General features: G+C 49.1%; 1 protein-coding gene across 1 annotated transcript in view; it reads right to left on the bottom strand.

Annotated features, from left to right (window-relative positions):
* The window catches only part of LOC139278172 (uncharacterized), a 165,886-nt gene that overhangs the window by 46,150 nt on the left and 92,713 nt on the right, over positions 1 to 27,023 (bottom strand). Inside the window, exons 7-9 of the mRNA XM_070896826.1 lie at positions 13,753 to 13,866; positions 12,677 to 12,719; positions 12,485 to 12,582 (exon numbers count right to left, since the gene is read on the bottom strand). Coding sequence (XP_070752927.1) covers positions 12,485 to 12,582; positions 12,677 to 12,719; positions 13,753 to 13,866 — 255 coding nt within the window. The remainder of the gene's footprint in view (positions 1 to 12,484; positions 12,583 to 12,676; positions 12,720 to 13,752; positions 13,867 to 27,023) is intronic.

The raw sequence follows: 27,023 nt of genomic DNA, 5'->3' as shown, positions 1-27,023 counted from the left end.
TTGTCGACTAGGGTTGGAACAATGTGATGCAGTGTTTGTAGACTAGGGTTGGGGCAATGTGATGCAGTGTTTGTAGACTAGGGTTGGGACAATGTGATACAGTGTCTCTGGACTAGATATAATGGAGCAGCCAAATGAGCCTGTGCTATGTGACCTGCCTCATGTCATCCTGCCTCCTCCCCTGCTGCTAACCACTCATCTGTTGCTTTCTATTCCCAGAGGATCAGTCACAGGCCCAGCATACCTCAAGGGAACAGTCCACGTCTGGAGGAGGAGGAAGAGGAGGAGGATACCGATGAGCTGACTCCGGCGCAGCAGCAATCCACCCCTCTTTTACCACCGGCACTCACCTCTGAGGACGACGTGACGTTCTTGGGGTTTGAGAACTCCGGGGCTGATGTGACTCGTGGCATGTAGCAACACAGTTCTGAGGTCGAATCCCATATGCCATCTCTCCAGAGGGTGAGTCGGCAAAGTCGGTCTGCTGACAGACAGGCAGACGTGGGAGTGGACATGTTAGGAATGTCCAGGGAGAGCATCCAGGTCAGCTGTCAGCTCCTTGATGTCTTGGGTAGGATTCCTGCAAACATCGACAGTCTCAAAGTGACCATAACAGAGGTAGGGTCGCAGATTGTCGGTGCGAGCCATGATACCTGCGAGGCCATCAGTGCCCACATGAGGCTGGTGGCCTCCAGCATTGACAGTGGAGTCCCAGAGAATGTAGTGCGAACCCTTGCGGAATATGGCGCATCACAGGCACAGGCTCTGCTTCAGCTTGGGCAGGTGATGCAGTCCATAAACACTCCCACCATACTCTCTGTGTTCCCCACTGTCACACCCAAACCACCTGTGACTGGCGACACCGATGAAGAGACTCGCCAGTCAGAAGCTGGGCCTTCCATGCCACGAGCTGCTCCAGTGCGTCCCCAGGCGCCGTCTCCATTGTCTCTCCCCCCAACACAGCAGTGCTCTAGCAAACTTGCTGCACGCCATCTTGTACAGTCAAGGGCACGATGAACCTTGGGGAAGCCAGCAAATCGTCCAAAACCTACAGCCCTCTCATTTTTGGTCTTCTTAGTCATTGGGAAGTTTATGAAATCCATTCTGCATGGGTACTGTACATGAGCCACCTGGTGAAGGCAGCAATGTGTAGCATGCTGCGAGATGGAGCAAATGCCACCCGCTGATGTCTGAAAGGAGCCGAAGCATAGAAGGCAAGTGCCGCAGTCACCTTCACCTCTTCGGGCAGTGCAGTCCTGTTGCTGTTGGTTGGCTGTAGTTCTGCCTGTAGGAGCTGGCATATCTCTGTGACACCTCTTTTTGGAAGCTCTGCCTTCTAACGCACTGTGCCTCAGAGAGCTGCAGGTATGAGCGATGTTCTCTGTAAACTCATGGTGGGTAAGGCCTCCTCCCCATATGTCTGCAACCTCTTCGATTACATTGCAAATGATCATCAATAAGCCTTCTTCCAGCTCGAAGCCATATGAATATAGCAGCCAGGATTACTGGCTCCCGACCTAGCATGGTTCCCATTCTTTAAAATGTCCTTAAATGTCCTTTATAAAACAAACTAGAAACTCACAAACTTCACAATCAAAAGTATGCAGCAAAGCAGCGTTCTTTTCCCAATCCTTTTAATCACTCACAACAGCGACTTTCTGCTCCATTTTCAACATTAGCTCCTGGTGCACCCTGGGACCAATAGATTTTTCTGGGAGGATTCTGGAGCAAATGCTAAATCGGGCGAAATGCTCGAAAGTTCCGCCCGGGGCGCTAGCACAGCGATACACAACGATTTACGTCATTCAAACGGTTAAAGCAGTGGCGGGGCGCTACATTTTAGTGCCGCCGCAAAACCATTGGCGAAAATTCCACCTGGGCGCTAAATCTTGTGCGCCTTGTTTCATGCCCCAAAAAATCATTTTTGTGCCCCGCTGAGGCGCTAAATGGGGCGCAAATGAGCTAAAAATTCAGCCCAAGAAGTATGAAAAAAAGTAATTCAAAAGACAGCAAAAGGAATAATAAAATATTTTACAAATATATCAGTAAGAAGTGAGGCAGGAACCCTGAGAGGAGAGGATTGTCAAATTGAAGAACATGATCAAAAAGTGATAGAAATGCACAGGTACAAAAAGTAATCAAAAAGGTTAATACAATGTTGGCCATTATCTCAAGGGGAGTTGGAATGGAAAAGTGAAGGTTATGCTTCTGTTGTATGGAGCCTTTGTCAGATAACATTTGGAGTACTGCCTACGGTTTTGGGCACCAGGAACGATATATTGACCTTGGAAGGGGTACAGCACAGATCCACTAGGATGATACCAGGAAGTAGATGGTTACATAGAGTTACATAGAATATACAGCACAGAAACAGGCCATTCGCCCCAATTTGTCCGCACCAGTGGTTATGCTCTGTATAAGCCTCCTCTCACCCCTCTTCATCTAACCCTATCAGCATAACCTTCTATTCCTTTCTCCCTCATGTCTTTATCTAGATTCCCCCTAAATGTATCTATGTTCTTCGCCTCAATCACCACTTGTGGTAGTGCGTTCCACATTCTAACCACTCTTTGGTTAAAGAAGTTTCTCTTGAATTCCCTATTGAATTTATTAGTGACTGTCTTATATTAGCGGCCCCTCAGTTTTGTTTCCCCTACAAGTAGAAACATCTTCTCTACGTTACCCTGTCATACCGTTTCACAGTCTTAAAAAGAATCCCTCAGCCATCTCTTTTTTAGAGAAAAGTCCTCAGTCTGTTCAATCTTTCGTGATAGCTATAACCTTCTCAAAGTGCCTCTATATCTGTTTTATAATATGGAGACCAGAACTGTGCGCAGTTCTCCAAGTGTGGTCTAACCAAGGCTCTATACAGCTTGAACATAACTACTCTGCTTTTCAATTCTGGAATGATCCCCAATGCTTTGTTTTTTTGCCTCATTAATTTTTCGGCCCTCGAGCCTGCACCACCATTCAATAAGATCATGGCTGATCATTCATCTCAGTACTCCTTTCCTGCTTTCTCTCCATACCCCTTGATCCCTTTAGCCGTAAGGGCCATAGCTAACTCCCTCTTGAATATATCTAACGAACTGGCATCAACAACTCGCTACGGTAGGGAATTCCACAGGTTAACAACTCTCTGAGTGAAGAAGTTTCTCCTCATCTCGGTCCTAAATGGCTTACCCATTTTCCTTAGACTGTGACCTCTGGTTCTGGACTTCCCCAACATCGGGAACATTCTTCCTGCATCGAACCTGTCCAGTCCCATCAGAATTTTATATGTTTTTATGAGGTCCCCTCTCATTCCAGTGAATACAGGCCCAGTTGATCCAGTCTCTCCTCATATGTCAGTCCTGCCATCCCGGGAATCAGCCTGGTGAACCTTCGCTGCACTCCCTCAACAGCAAGAACGTCCTTCCTCAGATTAGGAGACCAAAACTGAACACAATATTCCAGGTGAGGCCTCACCAAGGCCCTGTACAACTGCAGTAAGACCTCCCTGCTCCTATACTCAAATCCCCTAGCTATGAAGGCTATGAAGGTGGTCGCTGAGGCGTGAGTCCGGGGATCAGCAGAGGCCTATAAAAGGCCGCGAGAGGCAGCGGGAGTTCGTGGTCGCTGAGGCGTGAGTCCGGGGATCAGCAGAGGCCAATAAAAGGCCGCGAGAGGCAGCGGGAGTTCGTGGTCGCTGAGGCGTGAGTCCGGGGATCAGCAGAGGCCTATAAAAGGCCGCGAGAGGCAGCGGGAGTTCGTGGTCGCTGAGGCGTGAGTCCGGGGATCAGCAGAGGACTATAAAAGGCCGCGAGAGGCAGCGGGAGTTCGTGGTCGCTGAGGCGTGAGTCCGGGGATCAGCAGAGGACTATAAAAGGCCGCGAGAGGCAGCGGGAGTTCGTGGTCGCTGAGGCGTGAGTCCGGGGATCAGCAGAGGCCTATAAAAGGCCGCGAGAGGCAGCGGGAGTTCGTGGTCGCTGAAGCGTGAGTCCGGGGATCAGCAGAGGCCTATAAAAGGCCGCGAGAGGCAGCGGGAGTTCGTGGTCGCTGAGGCGTGAGTCCGGGGATCAGCAGAGACCTATAAAAGGCCGCGAGAGGCAGCGGGAGTTCGTGGTCGCTGAGGCGTGAGTCCGGGGATCAGCAGAGGCCTATAAAAGGCCGCGAGAGGCAGCGGGAGTTCGTGGTCGCTGAGGCGTGAGTCCGGGGATCAGCAGAGGCCTATAAAAGGCCGCGAGAGGCAGCGGGAGTTCGTGGTCGCTGAGGCGTGAGTCCGGGGATCAGCAGAGGCCTATAAAAGGCGTACTTGTGCAGCTACAGGGAGAAGGCAAAAAAGAAGTAGAAAGAACCAAAGGTGACGTCACAGCCTAGGGGGTAAGTGATTGGCTGGTGATTGGTGAGTAGTTTTTCTTTTTCTTTTTTATATTAGTCAGTAACTTTTAACATTGTGTTGTCAATTTAAGTGTATCTAAGGGTTACGTCATGGCAGGAGAGCTCGGTCGGGTGTTATGCTCCTCCTGTACCATGTGGGAACTCAGGGATACTTCCGGTGTCCCTGACGACTACGTGTGCGGGAAGTGTATCCGCCTCGAGCTCCTGACGGTCCGCGTTGCGGAGTTGGAGCTGAGGGTGGATTCACTCTGGAGCATCCACGATGCTGAGAATGACGTGAGTAGCACGTGTGGCGAGTTGGTCTTACCGCAGGAGAAGGGTTCGCAGCCAGATAGGGAATGGAAGACCAGCAGGAAGAGTAGTGCAAAGAAGGTAGTGCAGGGGTCCCCTGTGGTCATCCCCCTGCAAAACAGATACACCGCTTTGAGTACTGTTGGGGGGGATGACTCATCAGGGGAGGGCAGCAGCAGCCAAGTTCATGGCACCGTGGTTGACTCTGTGGCACAGAAGGGCAGGAAAAAGAGTGGGAGAGCTATAGTGATAGGGGATTCAATGGTGAGGGGAATAGATAGGCGTTTCTGCTAGTGCTGTTGGGGAGGAGTTAAACTAATATGGCAGGGGGATGGGAACCAATGCAGGGAGACAGAGGGAGACAAAAAGGAGGCAAAAGCAAAAGACAGAAAGGAGATGAGGAAAAGTGGAGGGCAGAGAAACCCAAGGCAAAGAACAAAAAGGGCCACTGTACAGCAAAATTCTAAAAGGACAAAGGGTGTTAAAAAAACAAGCCTGAAGGCTTTGTGTCTTAATGCAAGGAGTATCAGCAATAAGGTGGATGAATTAACTGTGCAAATAGATGTTAACAAATATGATGTGATTGGGATTACGGAGACGTGGCTCCAGGATGATCAGGGCTGGGAACTCAAGATCCAGGGGTATTCAACATTCAGGAAGGATAGAATAAAAGGAAAAGGAGGTGGGGTAGCATTGCTGGTTAAAGAGGAGATTAATGCAATAGTTAGGAAAGACATTAGCTTGGATCATCTATATGGGTAGAGCTGCAGAACACCAAAGGGCAAAAAACGTTAGTGGGAGTTGTGTACAGACCTCCAAACAGTAGTAGTGATGTTGGGGAGGGTATCAAACAGGAAATTAGGGGTGCATGCAATAAAGGTGCAGCAGTTATAATGGGTGACTTTAATATGCACATAGATTGGGCGAGCCAAACTGGAAGCAATACGGTGGAGGAGGATTTCCTGGAGTGCATAAGGGATGATTTTCTAGACCAATATGTCGAGGAACCAACTAGGGGGGAGGCCATCTTAGACTGGGTGTTGTGTAATGAGAGAGGATTAATTAGCAATCTCATTGTGCGCGGCCCCTTGGGGAAGAGTGACCATAATATGGTGGAATTCTGCATTAGGATGGAGAATGAAACAGTTAAGTCACAGACCATGGTCCAGAACTTAAAGAAGGGTAACTTTGAAGGTATGAGGCGTGAATTGGCTAGGATAGATTGGCAAATGATACTTAAGGGGTTGACTGTGGATGGGCAATGGCAGACATTTAGAGACCGCATGGATGAACTACAACAATTGTACATTCCTGTCTGGCGTAAAAATAAAAAAGGGAAGGTGGCTCAACCGTGGCTATCAAGGGAAATCAGGGATAGTATTAAAGCCAAGGAAGTGGCATACAAATTGGCCAGAAATAGCAGCGAACCCGGGGACTGGGAGAAATTTAGAACTCAGCAGAGGAGGACAAAGGGTTTGATTAGGGCAGGGATAATGGAGTACGAGAAGAAGCTTGCAGGGAACATTAAGGCGGATTGCAAACGTTTCTATAGGTATGTAAAGAGAAAAAGGTTAGTAAAGACAAACGTAGGTCCCCTGCAGTCAGAATCAGGGGAAGTCATAACGGGGAACAAAGAAATGGCAGACCAATTGAACAAGTACTTTGGTTCGGTATTCACTAAGGAGGACACAAACAACCTTCCGGATATAAAAGGGGTCAGAGGGTCTAGTAAGGAGGAGGAACTGAGGGAAATCCTTATTAGTCGGGAAATGGTGTTGGGGAAATTGATGGGATTGAAGGCCGATAAATCCCCAGGGCCTGATGGACTGCATCCCAGAGTACTTAAGGAGGTGGCCTTGGAATTAGCGGATGCATTGACAGTCATTTTCCAACATTCCATTGACTCTGGATCAGTTCCTATGGAGTGGAGGGTAGCCAATGTAACCCCACTTTTTAAAAAAGGAGGGAGAGAGAAAATAGGGAATTATAGACCGGTCAGCCTGACCTCAGTAGTGGGTAAAATGATGGAATCAATTATTAAGGATGTCATAACCTGCATTTGGAAAATGGTGACATGATAGGTCCAAGTCAGTATGGATTTGTGAAAAGGAAATCATGCTTGACAAATCTTTTGGAATTTTTTGAGGATGTTTCCAGTAAAGTGGACAAGGGAGAACCAGTTGATGTGGTATATTTGGACTTTCAGAAGGCTTTCGACAAGGTCCCACACAAGAGATTAATGTGCAAGGTCAAAGCACATGGGATTGGGGGTAGTGTGCTGACGTGGATTGAGAACTGGTTGTCAGACAGGAAGCAAAGAGTAGGAGTAAATGGGTACTTTTCAGAATGGCAGGCAGTGACTAGTGGGGTACCGCAAGGTTCTGTGCTGGGGCCCCAGCTGTTTACATTGTACATAATGATTTAGACGAGGGGATAAAATGTAGTATCTCCAAATTTGCGGATGACACTAAGTTGGGTGGCAGTGTGAGCTGCGAGGAGGATGCTATGAGGCTGCAGAGTGACTTGGATAGGTTAGGTGAGTGGGCCAATGCATGGCAGATGAAGTATAATGTGGATAAATGTGAGGTTATCCACTTTGGTGGTAAAAACAGAGAGACAGACTATTATCTGAATGGTGACAGATTAGGAAAAGGTGAGGTGCAACGAGACCTGGGTGTCATGGTACATCAGCCATTGAAGGTTGGCATGCAGGTACAGCAGGCGGTTAAGAAAGCAAATGGCATGTTGGCCTTCATAGCGAGGGGATTTGAGTACAGGGGCAGGGAGGTGTTGCTACAGTTGTACAGGGCCTTGGTGAGGCCACACCTGGAGTATTATATACAGTTTTGGTCTCCTAACCTGAGGAAGGACATTCTTGCTATTGAGGGAGTGCAGCGAAGATTCATCAGACTGATTCCCGGATGGTGGGACTGACCTATCAAGAAAGACTGGATCAACTGGGCTTGTATTCACTGGAGTTCAGAAGAATGAGAGGGGACCTCATAGAAACGTTTAAAATTCTGACAGGTTTAGACAGGTTAGATGCAGGAAGAATGTTCCCAATGTTGGGGAAGTCCAGAACCAGGGGTCACAGTCTAAGGATAAGGGGTAAGCCATTTAGGACCGAGATGAGGAGAAACTTCTTCACCCAGAGAGTGGTGAACCTGTGGAATTCTCTACCACAGAAAGTAGTTGAGGCCATTTCACTAAATATATTCAAAAGGGAATTAGATGAAGTCCTTACAGGGATAGGTAGATGAAGGAAAAGGGTTTGAAGGGATTTGGGAACAGAGAGGATAAATGTGATTGGAATTATATACAGTAAATGCCAACATGGACAGGTTGGGCCGAATGGCCTGTTTCCATGTTGTAACTTCTATGTATTTATATGTATAAAGTATAAATTAAAGCAGCTTAGTATTCCTGACTGGGCCTTCACCGCTGGGAGGGAGGCAGTGTGGAACTAGGTCTGAGGACCACTAAAAGAAGTCGGCCTGGATTTTACCAACCTATGGCAGGGATAGACTCCTGCCTGTCCACATGATCCCACTACCACATATTCGCATTCTCCTTGGGGCAGCCTGATTGAATATGCAAGCTGGGATTTCAGAAAGAATGCTGCTCCTGGCTGGGTCTTTGCCGCTGGAAGGGAGGGAACGTGGAACAAGCGACAGCAGTTAAAAGGCTGCTTCAGGGGAGCAAGAGAGACAGAGCTGCAGCTGCACTTGGTCATTGAAGTACGATAGCAGAACGAGGAGAACTCTCTGGGCTGAGGATCCGTACTGACCAAGTCCACCAGATGCTCAGAAGCTGCAGTGCAGATAATGCTGCCAGAACTATGGGCCAGGGAGTTATGCTCCGTGTGCTGGCCGTCTGGAGATAGGTGCCTCTGGCTGCCAGTGCCAAACCGCTGACCCCAAACCAGCTATTCAATGCCAGATACATTTTGATGACCTCACCAAGCTGGCAGTGTTAAGTGAAGCTTCAAGTGTCCATGCAGATGTGGAGATACTGCTGAAAATATGACTCACCCACCAACCATCCATGACCACATAGTATAACAGAAGAAATAAATGGGACGATTAGAAGGCACAAGAGACCCTACCATCCCCCCTCGTAGGTTCACCTCCTCTCCTACTAGTCAACTCTCCTAGATCATATTTCCTGAAATATTTGAGTGAGAAGTGAAGAGATTGCTGCATTGCCTGTACCTGAGAGCATGTTCACAAGGGAATGTCTGCAGACATCTGGGTATCTGGACATTGTAAATTAGTCCCGTGTTGTCCAATAGACATTGATGACAAGTCACAGGTGAAGTTATGATGACACCGATTTAACCCCATGCACTAATTTTAATAGAAACCGTCTTACACACACTCACACCATACAGGTCAATGTACTTCACGTGTATATTTGCTTAACAAACATACCTCCATTCATTAACTCAAAGTAAAGCGCTCCCAACGATCAATAACACTCACATTCAATTTTCCATCTCACCACTTTACCAACAAACGATCAAGTACATGTGCTGGTCTCCAGCTCCATCTTCTTCTTAAATAACATAAGAAATAGGAGCAGGAGTGGGCCATTTGGCCCCTCGAGCCTGCTTCACCATTCAATAAAATCATGGCTGATCTGATCTGATCTTGGCCTCAACTCCACTTGTCTGCCCGTTTCCCATAATCCTTGACTCCCCTATCATTCAAAAATCTGTCTATCTGCACCTGAAATATATTCAATGGTCCAGCCTCAAAAGCTCTCTGGGGTAGAGAATTCCAAAGATTCACAACCCTCTGAGAGAAGAATTTCTTTCTCATCTCCGTTTTAAATGTGCGATCCCTTATTCTGAAACTATGTCCCCTAGTTTTAGATTCCCTCACTAGGGAAAACATCCTCTCAGCATCTACACTGTCAAGCCCCCTCCGAATCTTATACATTTCAAAAAGATCACCTCTCATTCTTCTAATCTCCAGTGAGTATAGGTCTAACCTGCTCAACCTTTCTTCATTAGTCAACCCGTTCATCTCAGGAATCAACCTAGTGAACCTTCTCTGAACTGCGTCCAATGCAAGTATACCCCTCCTTAAATAAGGAGACCAAAACTGTATATTGTACTCCAGTACTCTTCTACATTCAATGCTTGGAAAGTCCAATCCCTTAGTAATGCCCAAAATATGGAGGATGCAGCAAGTCACTACATTTCAGGAAACCCTTGCTGGGCTATATTGCAGGAGGGCCCAGCAGAGAGAGCGACCTGCCCAGTCATCAGAAACTACACATGAGAATCTTGATGGTGTTCCACAATAATCCTAGTTGCCCAAGGCCTCAGTGAACCTGTTTTCAGCCATTGTCTTAGATTCCCAAAAAGGCTGAAGTGGCTTCTCTGGTGGCTGAGCTGTACAGCTATCCTGGATTCTCTCTCTCTCTCTCTCTTTGTCCCCCCTCTCCCTCTCCCACTCTCCCCCTCTCTCTCTGTCTCTCTCCCTCTCTCTCTCCCTCCCCCTCTCTCTCCTTCTCTCTCCCCTCTCTCTCTCCCTCTCTCTTTCCCTCGCTCCTCCCTCTCTCACCCTCTCTCTCTCCCTCTCTCGCTGGCCCTCCTGTAAATCTGATTCTCTCTCTCACTCTCTGCTGTTACCTTCACAGTCACAGACAAGGCCATGCCCTGGTGGAAAGAGTATTTTTTTTAATTCATTCTGGGATGTGGGCGTCACTGGCAAGGTGGTGGAGAGAGTGATTGTTGAAGGTAGTTGATGGTGTGCCAATCAAGCGGGCTGCTTTGTCCTGGATGGTGTCGAGCTTCTTGAGTGTTGTTGGAGCTGCACTCATCCAGGCAAGTGGAGAGTATTCCATCACACTCCTGACTTGTGCCTTGTAGATGGTGGATAGGCTTTAGGGAGTCAGGAGGTGAGACACTTTCCACAGAATACCCAGCCTCTGATCCGCTCTTGTTGCCACAGTATTTATGTGACTTGTGCAGTTAAGATGATGATCAATGGTGACCCCCAAGATTTTGATGGTGGGGGATTTGGTGATGGTAATGCCATTGAATATCAAGGATCGGTGGTTAGACTGTCGCTTGTTGAAGATGGTCTTTGCCTGGCACTTGTGTTACTTGCACTTATCAGCCCAAGCTTGAGTGTCATCCAGGTCGTGCTGCATGCGGGCATGGACTGCTTCATTTTTTGAGGAGTTGCAATGGATCTAAACACTGTGCAATCATCAACGAACATCTCCACTTCAGAACTTATAATGGTGAGATGGTCATTGATGAAGCAGCTGAAGATGGCTGGTCCAAGGACGCTGCTCTTAGGAACATCTTAGGAACGTCTGAAGCAATATGCTGGGGCTGGGATAATTGACTTCCGACAACCACAACCATCTTCCTTTGGGTATGACTCCAGCCAGTCAGATTCCAACAGCTGGCACTTCTCTGTGATGTTATCAGAGGGAAAACGCAGCCTTCTCAGGACCTGCCTATTGGAAAGACCCAGACAGGTCCTCCATCGTCTGTAGACCCTGTGATGTGGACACCTGCAGGTCAAGTGTTGCCTTTGTACATGCTGCTGCACTCTCTTAGCTTTCCATACTTTCCTCCCCCATGTCCTCATCAACATCCTCCTCAAAGCTCAGGAACAATGGAATCTCCAGAGATAAATCTATTATTTTGCTGTGCTGAGCTCCTTTTCAATTCTCAGCAAATTACACAAGGACCTTTCAATGCTCAGAAACTGCAGCTTCAAACTAGTGGAAGTGACTCCTAGTCAAAACAATGTTGTAGAATTTCACTCGTGTGTGATGGGTCACCTTCCAAATCTGTTCCTGCCGGTGGGTCACCCGACATGCTCAGCAACGCCATCTTTTCAACAGCAGTGATTGGATGGGGCACCAAGACCCTTTCACACATCACCCCTCTGCTCGCTGACCTACATTGGCTCCCGGCTCAGCAACATTTCAATTTTAACATTCTCACCCTCATGTCCACATCCCTCCTTGGCCTTGCCTCTTTCCTCCAGTCCTACAGCCCTCTGTGAACTCCAACTCAGGTCTCTTATACCTCCCCGACTTTCTTCACCCCACCATTGGCAGCTGTGTCTTAAGCCATCTAGGCCTCAGGATCTGGAATGCCCTCCCTAAACCTCTCGGCCTCTCCACCTCTCTCTCTTCCTTTAAGCTGCTCCTTAAAACGTGCATCAAGACAAAGCTTTTGGTGACCTGTCCTCATGACTCATTCTTTGGCTTGGTGTCAGATTTTGGTCTGATTCCGCTCCTGTGAAGTGCCTTGGGACGTTTTACTACATTAGCAGCGCTATATAAAGGCAAGTTGTTATTATTGTTGTTGTGATGAGTGGGCGGAAATGCTGGAAATCTCGGAGGACCCTTGGCCATGTCCCTGCTTCATTTAAATGCAGTGGGACGGGTTTCTGGGGTGGATCAGGGGCACGGCAGCGTCTCGGGAGGAAATTCAAGTTGGCCATTTAATTAAAGCAAGAGTTTCAGCAGAGGGCCTCTCTGACTCATTACGCTCACCAGACTATCTGAAGCCCCTCTGAAAACAAACATTTTATTTATGGATAATACAACTCGCCGTTTCCATGGGTCTCTCGAGAGGTCGAGCCGGCCCCGATGGCATGGCATAAACACTGCAGACATTGGGGTGTGAGGGCCAGAAAATATTTTGCAGAGGGGTCTTTAAGACCTGGACAGAACTCCACTGGATTGCAGTGAGAATGTGAAATCAGTCTGATCTCCTGGGATAATGTAAAGTTATATTGGAGTTTATTTATACTGTAATGATGAACATTATTCATACCTTTGATTCCAGTGTTACAGCAAAGAAGAAGCCCAAACGGTCACACTTGCAGGTGATGTAATTGTTTCCTGTCTGAATGTTACATCCATTCAGATTGACTGTAATGGAGAGTTATTAATTATCAGAGTCATTGTCTCATTTACATATTCCAGTGCAGATTGATGTCAGCATTTTATAAAACTCTTTATTTACCTGTTTGTCCAGAATCCAAGAAGCCGCACAGTGTAGGATTTGGCTAAAATGGAGAAGATAAATCTTATCATTAGATTCACCAGCACTAAAACAGTTTCATCAGCTGTGTAAGTGCTTAAACAGTTAGACATTTACCTGTCTAACGGGATGAAGCATAGAATTAGGAGGAAATTTTGTGCTGGCTGTAAAATAAATGTTTCTGTATTTTCATTAATGCCACAAAAAGTGGACAGTGCCTTTATGGAACTTGGGGAAGTAATTTTACTGAAATGGGGTCCATGCTACTGAAGTAAAGGTGATGGCTCCAAAACTCTGCGTCCCTCAGGCTGTAAATGGAGCATTTTTTGGGCGGACGGGATGAAAAAAGGGGCATCGCCCGGTTACACCGATGGTCTGAAGTTCTGGCCACACTGGGGTCGGCCTATTGATGCCACACAAATGAAGAAAATATGTCATTGAAGTACTTTCTTCTAATCGTGCCCAAGTAATGCTGGGGTACAAGGGACGTTCTACGATCAATTGCATTTCGTAAAGTGGCAAAACCAGAACGTTTTCATTTTCATTGAATCTTTCCCCAAGCCTGATTAAACAGGGGCATCACACCTGAGGTGGGTGGCTTGTTGTACCAAGAACGTTGATGGTGCCCACCGGCAATATGTAAATATCTCTGAAACCAGGGGCCAGGGCCGCATCCACGGGGTGGGCAAACATTGTGTCCTCTCACAGATCTTCGCTTCTAAATCCTCCATAGGAATTTCAGGGCGCAAATGAAGGAAAATATGTCACAAGACTCAATTTTCCTCATTTGCATAGCATCATAATATGGCCACACCCCCATCATGATCAGAACTTCTGATGGACATTAAAGAGGCGAGGAGATCCGCTCCAAATTCTGCCCCACCTGCCCAGAAAGTGCCCCATTTACAGGCCTCGGGCCATGAATGTCAGGGTCATTCAGTCTAACTTCCACATCTACCCTGGAGATTATAATACAGACTGTGCTGCACAACTCCAATCCTATAAATGGCCACACACACACACGGTGAGCTCTATGATACTGTTCGGTTTTATCTTACCTCCCAACGTGACACGCCGTGAAATGTAAGTGTCAGAGGGGATGTGAGGTCATCAATGCTCAAATTCCCCACTTTAACTATAATGTTGGGTGAAACAGGGCTCCTCTCCTCACCCTGTAACAATACAAAAAATAGTTACTGAAAATCTACTGATTTAGGATTAATTACACACAGAAAGTTAATGATATTCATTTCTGCGGTGATGGTGAGCAGTGCAGGTTTATCATTGTAATAAACATTTTCTTTGGAGGCCGCCTTGCCGGCAGAAGTGCGGTAAACCACAACTCCAAGCCGCCCATGAAACCTTCTGTAGACCCTGTCCCAAATTGCGGTGATGGGGTCATTAACACAAACGCACAGCAGTGACTCCCACCCCAGTCCACCCAGAAAGTCAGAGTGACACCATGCCCAGACACAGCTCTAGAAATTCAGCTGCACCTATTTTGGGCATGTGGGATGTGCTGGGTGCATGCCCTGCGCCCTAATGGTGAGGCCTGAGGTGCCACTGGACCTTGGGCCTTGGGCCTCATTACAAAGAAGCCAGCATGACACAACATTCGCCTGGTGGAGAGACGACCAAGATCAGGCTGTTGGTCGATTCGCAGCAACCCTCAGGTAAGTGAAGCTATGGGTCGGGTCAGAGGCTGGGGGAAAGGATCGGAGGTCGGGGGCCAGAGGATGGGGGGGTTTCATTCAGAGGCTAGAGGCCAGAGGATGGGGAGGGTTGGATTCAGAGGCTGGGGACCAGAGGATGCGGGGTTGGATTCGGAGGCCGAGGGGGGGTGGGATGGGGGGTGGGGTCTGGAGCAGCAGTAACCAGAAGAGAGGGAGCAGTGGCGAGCTTTTGTAAAATGTGGGTCAGGAGGAGCACTCCTATTCCTCTGGGAATATTCAGGTAAGTAATTGTGAAAAGCTTACCTTGTAGTGTCACTGGAGGTCCCAAGGTCTGGTTTTACTGAGTGCAGGCAGCGCTGGCTGCCTCAGGGCAAACTAATCTTGAAGTGAGGGCCAGAAACAGATGTTAGGCCCCTGATTTGCATATGTAAACGGTCTGACACTTGTTTTGGGCATGGGCCCTGGATACCATTTATTTCCTTTCCCAATCTAGCCGGCGGTGTACTTCATTCCTGCCATATAGAGGGCTAAGTGGGCCAGTTAGAGCCCGAAAATCGGCTGCTGCACAGTCAGACTTGAACACCAGAGTGGCCCGACTCTAACTCCCAAATGACCTGTCTGGGCATCTCTGGAAGGTGATCAAGCCCCAATATGATTGATTACCTGCTTCCCTACTACATTGTGATGAGCCGAAGATTGTCCTCTCTGCCCCATGAGAATTGGGACAGGATAGGGTGGCTTTACTTAAATGGTGCAATCCTAGGAACAGTGCATGTCCATAGAGATTTAGGGGTCCATGTACACAGATCACTGAAATATATGTCCGGCAATGTTCCCTTTCATTTTCTTTGGGTGCACGGCCCCTTTAAGGTGCAGCATTCAAAATACTGCACATGCACGGTTTTCCCTATTTAAAAGCCGGTGAGTCGTCTGCCCGGGAGCTGCAGAGCACTGTGCAGTCTCACAGCTTAAAGGGAACATTATTGTCAGGTACAAAAATTAATCAAAAAGGCTGATGGAATGTTAAACTTTATGGGGCTGATTTGGTGAAGACATCCGCCCGCCCAAGTATCGCCCAAAGGACTGCCGATGGCCGCTGAGATAACCGACTGTACTTTGGGCAGGGTTTGCATCGAAAAGGTCCTTCAAAAGAGGGACTTACACTGCCAATCTGGGTGGCAGCCGGCAGAAGCTCCCAATCCCGGCGGCAAAGACACCTGTAAAGAAAAAAATTATAAAATGTTTACTCACCTTTTTTGCAGATCTTCATACTCACCGTCAGGGACAGACCAGCCCCCAGCCAGCGGTCCACCCCCGTTCTGGTGCCGACCCCCCGCCCGCATCAATATGGCGTCTCGGCGGGCGGGGGGCCACTTACGCCACTCTGCCGTCCACTGACGTCAGCGGGCGGTTCCCGACTGTTCTCCCCTCCCACCCACTCCAGCCCAAATCGAAAGTGGCACTGGGCGCAACTCGAGGAGGAATGTCGGCGGCAGTGGGCGGCAGTCGGCGGCAGTGGGCGGTAAGGCCATCAATTTTGGGCCCTATAATTAGAGGGCAAGAATAGAGAAACATAGAAACATAGAAAATAGGTGCAGGAGTAGGCCATTTGGCCCTTCGAGCATGCACAGCCATTCAATGAGTTCATGGCTGAACATGCAACTTCAGTACCCCATTCCTGCTTTCTCGCCATACCCCTTGATCCCCCGAGTAGTAAGGGTTACATCTAACTCCTTTTTGAATATATTTAGTGAATTGGCCTCAACAACTTTCTGTGGTCGAGAATTCCACAGGTTCACCACTCTCTGGGTGAAGAAGTTTCTCCTCATCTCGGTCCTAAATGGCTTACCCCTTATCCTTAGACTGTGACCCCTGGTTCTGGACTTCCCCAACATTGGGAACATTCTTCCTGCATCTGACCTGTCTAAACCTGTCAGAATTTTAAATGTTTCTATGAGATCCCCTCTCATTCTTCTGAACTCCAGTGAATACAAGTCCAGTTGATCCAGTCTTTCTTGATATGACAGTCCCGCCATCCCGGGAATCAGTCTGATGAACCTTCGCTGCACTCTCTCAATAGCAAGAATGTCCTTTCTCAAGTTAGGAGACCAAAACTGTACACAATACTCCAGGTGTGGCCTCACCAAGGCCCTGTACAACTATAGTAACACCTCCCTACCCCAGTACTCAAATCCCTTCGCTATGAAGGCCAACATGCCATTTGCTTTCTTAACCGCCTGCTGTACCTGCATGCCAACCTTCAATGACTGATGTACCATGACACCAAGCACCTCCCCTTTTCCTAATCTGTCACCATTCAGATAATAGTCTGTCTCTCTGTTTTTACCATCAAAGTGGATAACCTCACATTTATCCACTTTATACTTCATCTGCCATGCATTTGCCCACTCACCTAACCTATCCAAGTCACTCTGCAGCCTCATAGCATCCTCCTCGCAGCCCACGCTGCCACCCAACTTAGTGTCATCCGCAAATTTGGAGATACTACATTTAATCCCCTCATCTAAATCATTAATGTACAATGTAAACAGCTGGGGCCCCAGCACAGAACCTTGCGGTACTCCACTAGTCATTGCCTACCATTCTGAAAAGTACCCATTTACTCCTACTCTTTGCTTCCTGTCTGCCAACCAGTTCTCAATCCACGTCAGCACACTACCCCCAATCCCATGTGCTTTAACTTTGCACATTAATCTCTTGTGTGCGACCTTGTCGAAAGCCTTCTGAAAGTCCAAATGCACCACATCAACTGGTTCTCCCTTATCCACTCTACTGGAAACATCCTAAAGAAATTCCAGAAGAGTTGTCAAACATGATTTCCCTTTCACAAATCCATGCTGACTTGGACCTATCATGTCACGTCTTTCCAAATGCGCTGCTATGACATCCTTAATAATTGATTCCATCATTTTACCCACTACCGATGTCAGGCTGACCGACCTATAATTCCCTGTTTTCTCTCTCCCTCCTTTTTTAAAAAGTGGAGTTACATTGGCTACCCTCCACTCCATAGGAACTGATCCAGAGTCTATGGAATGTTGGAAAATGACTGTCAAAGCATCCGCTATTTCCAAGGCCACCTCCTTACGTACTCTGGGATGCAGACCATCAGGCCCTGAGGATTTATCGGCCTTCAAACCCATCAATTTCCCCAACACAATTTCCCGACTAATCAGGATTTCCCTCAGTTCCTCCTTCTTACTAGATTCTCTGACCCCTTTTATATCCAGAAGGTTGTTTGTGTCCTCCTTAGTGAATACAGAACCAAAGTACTTGTTCAATTGGTCTGCCATTTCTTTGTTCCTCGTTATGACTTCTCCTGATTCTGATATGAAGGGGATGATGCTTTGATACAACTATACAAAGCCTTGAGTAGACCATATCTGGGGTACTGTGTACAGTTCTGAGCACTGCATCTTAGAAATTATATATTGGCCTTGGAAGGAATGCAGTGCTGATTCACCAAAATGTTAACTGGGCTCTGAGTGTTAGATTATGAGGAGAGATTACATAAACTAGGATTGTATTCCCTGAAATATAGAAGGTTAAGTGATAGTTTACTGAAGGTCTTTAGGATTTTGAAAGAAATTCATCGGGTAGATAGAGATACATTTTTTAGGCTGGTGGGATAGTCCAGGACAGGTGAACATAACCTTAAAATCAGAACCAGGCCATTCAGGAGAGAAGTTAGGAGGTATGTCTTCAAGCAAAGGGTGGTAGAAGTGTGGCACTCTCTCCCACAGAAAGCAATAGATGCTGGCTCAATTAATCATTCTAAATCTGAGATCGATAGATTTTTGCTAGACAAGGATATAAAAGGATATGGAGCCAAGGCAGGTAGATGGAGTTAAGATACGGATCAGCCACGATCTCATTGAAAGGTAGAACTGGCTCGAGGGGCTGAATGGCCTACTCCAGTTCCTATGTTCCTATGCGATACTGTTCCTCACTGGTTACCGTTACTGGGAGGGATGAAAGTGCAGGGCATTTGCAGCCTTTAAACGGCAGCAACAAATTTGAGGGGGGCAGCCGTTTCTCAGCGACAGGATGCATGACTACTAGAATGTATCTAGGAACGGCAGCCTTGCAGGAGGTCAGCAGCAGTGGGAGCTCTCAGACTGTCTGATGATTCCATGGAGGTGTTGCTGGCTGACAAGGGATCGATTGTTGAGCACCGAGGGCAGTGAGCCCCATAAGAGAGTGGTTCAGGCTGTATGAACAAGGTCAACAGTCAGCAAAACCTCACCACTCCAGGAACTGACACAGAGAGGTTCAATGACCTCACATGGGTGGCCAGGATAAGGCAAGGAACAGTTGCCAATCCTCATCCTGTACCATTGAGAGAGGATTCACTCATCTCCTTACCCCTCTCATCTCCTGGGTAACCTCTTCAAACACTCAAGCACCAACTGCACTCACAGGCACTCTGTCAACTCACACAGCTTTCCACAAGGTTCATCTTCAAGGACTGTTGATTTAAACGGACAATGCACTTGCACCTTTCTTCATCATGCACTCATATAGAGGAAAACAAGTCCATGCTATTTCTTCACAGACAAATGTCACTGTCATGACATCTTATCTGTGCAAGCACCAGCAGAGAAATACTCACTCAGGGGAAAGTAGTTATTCAGAAGGGTTTAGATTGAGTGAAGCACTGAGCAGTACTGAGCATGAGGACCTGGTAGTGCAAGAGAGGGAGAGTGCCATTTCTCCACTGTGGAGAAACAACTACCCTCAGCTCAGGAGCCTCAGGATCCAAATCTCTGGGGCCCAGTATTTAAAAGAACTATGAGTTGGGAGAATTGATTTCATGTGCAGGCAGTGGAGATAGTGAAGAAGTGAGAGGAGTCCTCGACACAATGCAAGGGGGCTGAAATTGCCCTCCGTCTGATTGTGGGCGGTAACCTTCCGGGTGCAGGACTTCCTGTGCCCGGCCTGGAAGTCCCGCCGCCGGCATGGAATTGGGCCGTGCGCCCCTGAAACAAGAAGGAGCGCATTCTCCGGCGCTCCGGGGACAGCTGTTAAAAGGGCAGGTCACTGCGCAGTCTGCCGGCCACCGCTGGGCCACGAGGGGTGTGATCGACGGGGCCAGTGACCCGGCACGCAAAACGGAGTACCAGGCTACATGATGACGGCAGGGTCAATGCGAGGGCTGTCATTGTCGGGCCGACCCAAGAGTCGACAGACAAAATAAAATGGCGGCCTGGGGCGATAAAGGCCTCCCCTTTAAGGGGCGCGCCAGCGGCAGATGTCTGCCAGCTTCGCTACCCGCGGGGCAATTTACCCAAACCTCCAGGGCAATTTCCCTGGAGGCGCTCCTTCCCTTGGCCGAAAACACCATTGTGCCCCGTTAGCACCCCCCGCTAGTGGCACTAATGGTGCGCAAAAAAGGGGCAATTTCGGCTCCAGGAAGTTTCTTACAATATGCAGAACACCCAGGAGACAGTGACAGTCTTGGGGAATTTTGCATTAACAAGGCACAGTAAGGACTTTGGTGGCTTCTGGAGTGGCAACTAGCATTGTTTCAATAGATGCCTTGAGGCTCAGCCTGACTGCTACACTTACACACCACTCCGGCAACTTGGTGGGGAATATTTTAATGACCATTAGCAGCTCCGGCACCATTGGGAAGAAAGAAGTGGCTACAGATGTTGCTGTCTCTCTGGAGAGTGGCAATGAAGCTGCTTTCTTAAATTCCCCTCCAATACCTGTGTTATGTCTGTACTTGAGCTGTTGTGACCTTTGCCCCACTTATTGTAACTCCAGAGTGAGGCACAAGCATGGTGGGCAACCCTTTATTCTGGGTCCTGCACACCGATGCAGGTGACCCTCAGGTCTCCCACCGCAGTGCCCTCTGGTGGCACACCTTATGTGACTATACAGTTAGTATACATGGTCTACATAAATGACATCACATCCCCTCAAGTCTTTAATGCAAATTGACTCGTATATTGACGGTGACCTGGGCTTTGCTCTTCCTGGTTGACCATTCTAGCTTGGATGGGTTGGTAGTGAGATTTGTTTCCAGTGGAGGTCCCAGTGGTTTCTGCTTGTGAATCCATGACTACACCATTCTTCCCCCGTCCCCCCCCACCATCCCACATAGAGATCATGCTAATGGTCCGTTATATGCAAGTTGCATTCAAGTTCATCACATGGGTTTTACATTTACATCTTGGTAGATTTGATGGGTGGATAACAGTTGCGTTTCTTTTTGTGTGGTACATTTACATGATCAATACAGGTATCTCAGTATAGGTACACAAGGACAGTCTAGTTCCAGCATGGCCGGATGAGATCTGGGTCGTCTGCTGGTGGCGCAGCAGTTTGCTAGTGGGTCTGTGGGTGAGGTGAGCTCATTTTGCTCGAATTGCCAGAGCTCAGGGCTCTTGCCGTTACTGCAAGGGTCGGGCAGACCCAAAGACAGCTGATGTGTCTGTGACCGCCCTGTCCTTTCCGTTCGCAGTGTCGCTGTTGCTCCCTGGGAAGCGGTCTGAGCGAGTGAGCGTTTCGTCTAAGCGACGGTGGGGTTGCCTTGTCTTGTCTAGCAGTTCGCAGGGGACTGCTGACTCGCCTTCCTTGAGGGCATCGTTGTGAACATTCTCTAATTTGGGATCCTGGCTGGTCCCGGTCCCGTTCGGAGGAGCCGTTGCGGGTGATCCTTCGCTCTTGGGCATTGCCATGGTGGCGAGTGGGTTTGTGGGCTGCGCCTTTTCCACCCGGGTGGTGGGCGACGGAAGCCGATTGCGAGCATAGGCGCAGTTTACTGTTTCTGGCCTGTGGCGGTTCATGCCATCGGGTGCCTGCAATGTTAAACCGATCTGAGGCAGGGTAGCGCTACCGATGCCTCTGCTCACCGGGGATCGTTTACTCTGTGGCTTGTCTACTTCTGTCAGCTGTGGAGACACATTATGATACATTGTTCTGGTCCCGGGGATGCAGGCTACAGCATTGGGTAGCCTGCTGGACCTGTATACAACTGTTAGGTGTTCACCCGCTACATTGACTGATTGCAATTTGCACCCGACATCGCTCAACAACATTTTGTTCATTACAGCTGGACTTTTAAATTGGTTACCAATTTCAAGCAGTTCATTCAAAAATGGCGGGTTGCTGGCTTCCTTTAAAATGGCCTTACTACTTTTACCCCAATCACCTTCCTTGCGTGGAACCACATATCATTGCTCCATTAGCGCTGCACCTTGTGGTTTTGACACAATCCTTTCCCTGTCCATGATGTCGACTGTCGCGATCTTCTTTCCCAGGGATTCTGCCACTGAAGCTGGAAAGGCGCCCTCGGATCCAATCTTACTCCTCAGGAGTCCTGCCACTGAAACTGGGAAGGTGCGTTCGGGTCGTCTCGGCCGGATCATCGCCACGCAGTCGTGATGAGCGGTCTGTGCCTCGGGGGCTGCACGGATCTGCTCTCCGGTGTCTGGTCCAACTGAAGGTGGGGGCTTGCTCTGCCTCTGAGCATGGGGGACATCGATCGCTGGAGGGATGAAGTCTTCCCAGTTCCAATTAATCTTCCCATGAATCCATCTTCTTCCAAGTAGCGTTGGTCCATCACCTGAAACAATCCACAATGGTAAATTGTGCACCATGCCATCATGGGATACACTTACATCCGCACGACCAAAAACTGATATCAGTTCTTTGGTGTAGGTGCGCAGTTTTGCCTGAACCAGCTTGGGTCATTCAGCTTGATCGTTCCATAGCCTCTCAAAGGCTTCCTGGCTCATTATTGACTGACTCTCTCCCGTGTCCACTTCCGTGAAGAATGGAATACCATTTATCTCGACTTCCATTATCACTGTAGGACAATCTGTGGTGCAGGTATATACTCCATACACTTTGTCCTGGGACTGAGCTGCCTCTCTAACCATCTCCTCGTAATCCGCGCTGGATTCACAGCCATCTGCTGACTCCTCTTCCACGTGGTGAGTCACAGCACTTTTGCACATTCGCTGGAGGTGGTCTTTTGTGCTGCAGCCTTTGCACACATAGTCTCTGAACCGACACTGATGAGCCCTGTGATTACCTCTGCAATGGCAGCATGGTGCTACTCGACTTACGTTTGCACCCCTCGGCGGACTCTGAGTTAAAGGACTCGGGGGCCTGTACGCTCTGCCCTGGGCAGATTCACGTTCAACAGTTCTGCCTGTGAAAGGCACCATTGTATTTATAGTATTTTCCGGATTTGAGTCCTGAGAGTGAGTCATCATCTGCTTGGAGCTGCAGCGTGAGTTCATGAACGCCTGGCTGATGCTGATGGCCTTCTGCAGAGTGACAGTGGTTTCGGCAGACAGTAGTCTGTGAAGAAGGGTCTCATGACCGATGCCAATGACAAAGATGTCCCACAACACATCGGCGAGGGATGCGCCGACTTCACACGGTCCTGCCAGCCTCCTGAGGTTGGCAGCGTACTTCGCGATTTCCTGGCCCTCGGGGCGGCGGTGTGTATAAAATCGATGCCTGGCCGTGAGAATGCTCTCCTTTCATTTGAGTTGGTCCCGAATGAGCACTTTCTGCTCCTCATATGACTTGGTCATTGTTTTCTCTGGTGCAAGCAAGCTGACGAGGCTGTAGGCCACGAGCCCACAACTGGTCAACAGGATAGCTCTGCGCTTATCTGCCAGCGTGGCCGGATCATCGCCTATCAGGTCGTTTGCTACGAAATATTGGTCGAGCCGCTCTGTAACGGCTTCCCAATCTTCACCCTCTGAGAACTTTTCTAATGCATCAACATTAGTCATTTTTGCGTGAAAGTTTGTAATCTCGTTGCCAGTTGTTATGTCTTTAATACTCTTATAAATGACTCCACAAGGTCTAGTATTGTACTTGAGCTGTTGTGACCTTAGTCCCATTTATTGTAACACCAGAGTAAGGCACAATCATGCTGGCCAGCCTTTTATACTGTGTCTTGTACACCTATACAGGTGACCCTCACATATCCCACCCCACTGCCCTCTGGTGGCACATCTTATGGAACTATACAGTTAGTATACATGATCTACATACATGACAACTGGCACATGAAGGAGCTTCATAATCAGGTCTGGTCGCCCTTGACAGTCAACAGAAAGACTGTTTGCTCTGCCATATACGCTGCACTAAGATGAGGATCACCTCAGTCTTCGAGCCCAGCCGCCCACTGCTCAACCCCATCTTACTCAGGGAGCACCACATAGAAGTATTAGGGCTGGATTTTCGGCTTTTCTGTTTTTGAGGCGATAATGGCGGCGGGGCAGGAAAGTTAACGGCCGGGAATAGTTTGCACTTTAGTATTTAAGTTTGGGCATCTGGGCCGTGCGTCAGGGGGCACAGCGCTAAGGGAGGCGTTGTACACCTCTCTTGGCACAAGGAAGGGAATCTCCCCGAGCTAAAGAGCCGGGCCGTGAGTGCTCTGCGAGAGGCTTGGGGGAGGAAGGGTTGGGGGGGGTGGGTGGGGGGCCTGGGGGAAACCTAAAAGAAAACACAAAAACATTCCTAAAACATTGCGCAACACAAATCGCATAAAAATATAAAATAAAAAACACTCGCACTTACTTTTGGAGTACTTTACCCACCTCTCTACTGTCGGGATCGCTGGACCGCTCTGATTTCCCAGGTGGTCATTACGGGCGCACTTCCGGCGGATGGGGTGAGCAAGACTCGAAACTCTCGCCGGTGTCACAACCAGGGGCGTTGCACACCCGGCGCAGCTCTTCCCGGCGGTGCTGCTCAGCGTCACCGCTCAACCCGACCAGAGGATCGCGACGGGGCACTGCAGACCTCACCGCCACCTTTCCCACTGCTCCGGGGCAAAATCTGGAGCGCAAAGCACCGGAAAATCCAGCCCAGCGACTAGGAGCTCGAGAAAGTAAGTTTGCGGCACAGAATAGACACAGGCCTAGAAATTGGTCCGCACAGCGCCATGTTTTTCAGTCGCTGCTCGGACTATTATGGCCCATATATGGCGGGAAGAATGTGTGTGTATATTTACGGCCGGAATTGCCCCACCCACCATATTGGGTAAGTTCAAACAAGAGGAATTCTTACCCATGACTGAAACATGGAATGGTCGCCGGCAAGTGGGAAAGATCGGGAGTTGTTGGGAGGGATGGGAGTCTGGCAATGAGGAGAGAGGAAAAGATCGGGGGTTGGTGGTGGGAGGTCGGCAGATTGTGGGGCAGGATGTTCAGGAGCAAGGGTTGGGGGCAGTGGTCAGTCGATCGAATGTAGTCGCGAGGAGCGGCTGCGATAAGCAGAAGGTTTTCTTGAGGGTCCGGGGGGGGGGGCAGGGAACACTCCTGTTGCTCCTGGCTCACATCTGGGGATTTGTGCCAAATTTGGAGTGCTGTCCCACAGACTGGTCAAACAACAGGCTGACACAGTCATACTCACAGAATCATACCTTTCAGGCAATGTCCCAGATTCCTCCATCCCAATTCCTGTCTCACCGGCAGGACAGACGCAGCAGAGTTGGCAGCACAGTAGTACACAGTTGAGGGCAGGTGGGGGGATTGGCCCTGGGAGTCCTCAACATTGACTCCGGACCCCATGAAGTCTCTTGGCTTCAGGTCAAGCATGGGCAAGAAAACCGGCTGCTGATTACCAATTACTGCCCTCTCTTAGCTGATGAATCAATATGCCTCATTTTGAACACCAGATGGAAGAAGCACTGAGGGTAACAAGGGCACAGAATGTACTCTGGGTGGGGGACTTCAATGTTCAGCACAAAGAGTGGCTTATTAGCACCACTACTGATAGAGCTGGCCAGTTCCTGAAGGTGAGAGCTCTGAGACTGGGCTTGTGGCAGGTGGTGAGTGAACCAACACGTGGGAAAAACCTACTTCCCCTCCACTTCACCAATCCACCTGTCACTGATGCATCTGTCCATGACAGTAGTGGCAGCAGATGCCACCGTATAGTCCTTGTGGAGACGAAGTCCCAACTTCACACTGAAGATACCCTCCTCATCATGTTGTGTGGCATTAACACCGTGTTAAATGGGATAGATGCAGAATAGATCTAGCAGTTCAAAACTAGGCATCCTTAAGGCACTGTGGGCTATCAGCAGCAGCAGAATTATATTCCACCACAATGTTTAACCGCATGGCCCAGCACATCCCTCACTCTGCCATTACCATTAAGCTAGGGGACCAACCCTGGTTCAAGGAGGACTGTAGAAGAGCATACCAGCAGCATCAACAACAAATTCTGTTTATATAGCGCCTTTAACGTAGTAAAATGTCCCAAGGCACTTCGATATTATAAGACAAAAAATTTGAGCCATATAAGGAGAAAATAGGGCAGCTGACCAAAAGCTTGGCCAAAGAGGTAGGTTTTAAGAACTATCTTAAAGGAGAAGAGAGAGATAGAGAGGAGGAGTGGTTTAGTCATGGATTTCCAGAGCCTAGCGTCTAGGCAACAGAAGGCACGGCCACCAATCGTTGAGCGATTATAATCAGGGATCCTCAAGTGGGCAGAATTAGAGGTGCGCACATATCTCGGGGGAGGTTGTGGGGCTGGATGAGATTACAGAGATAGAGAGGGGCAAGGCCATGGAGGGATTTGAAAACAAGAATGAGAATTTTGAAATCGAGACATTGCTTAACTGGGAGCTAATGTTGGTCAGTGAGCACAGGGGTGATGGGTGAACGAGACTTGGTGCGAGTTAAGACACGGCAAGCCGAGTTTTGGATCACCTTTAGTTTAAATAGGGTAGAATGTTGGAGGCCAGCCAGGAGTGTGTTGAAATAGTCAAGTGTAGAGGTAACAAAGACATGGATGAGGGTTTCAGCAGCGGATGAGCTGAGAAAAGAGTTGGGATGGGTGATGTTACAGAGGTGGAAATAGGCTGTTTTAGTTATGCTGCAGATGTGTAGTTGGAAGCTCATTTCAGGGTCAAATATGACACCAAGATAGCGAACAGCCGCAGACAGATGTTAGGGAGAGGGATGGAGTCTGTGGCTAGGGAGCGGACTTTGTGGCAGGGACTGAAAACAATGGCTTTGGTCGTCTCAGCACCAGGCGTAGCTGAAAATGAGATGCCTCCCTGATGAAGCAACAACACAGGACTACATGCATGCTAAACAGCGGAAGATCAAGGCCAGCAGCAGACACCCCGCCCTCCCTGATCACTCCCATCAGCAGCAGCCCCCTCCCACCCCCGCAATCAGGGCCATCAGCAGACACCCTGCCCTCCCCCCTCCCCGATCACACCCATGAGCAGGCCATCCCCCTCCCCCTTCCTGATCACTCCCATCAGCAGCAGCCCCCTCCCACCCCACCAATCACGCCCATCAGCAGCCCCACCCCCACCCCCTCCCACTCCCAATCACGCCCATCAGCAGGCTCTATGGCCCCCACTCCCCCAATCAGGGCCATCAGCAGACCCCCCGCCCTCCCTGATCACTCCCATCAGCAGCAGCCCCCTCCCACTCCCCCAATCAGGGCCATCAGCAGACCCCCCGCCCTCCCTGATCACTCCCATCAGCAGCAGCCCCCTCCCACCCCACCAATCAGGGCCATCAGCAGACACCCTGCCCTCCCCCCTCCCCGATCACACCCATGAGCAGGCCATCCCCCTCCCCCTTCCTGATCATGCCCATCAGCAGCCCCACCCCTACCCCCTCCCACTCCCAATC

This window comes from Pristiophorus japonicus, chromosome 13 (genome assembly GCF_044704955.1).
Source record: "Pristiophorus japonicus isolate sPriJap1 chromosome 13, sPriJap1.hap1, whole genome shotgun sequence".
Classification (NCBI taxonomy): domain Eukaryota; kingdom Metazoa; phylum Chordata; class Chondrichthyes; family Pristiophoridae; genus Pristiophorus; species Pristiophorus japonicus.
The sequence above is the reverse complement of the archived record's forward strand: the minus strand, read 5'-3'. Positions and strand labels throughout refer to the sequence as shown.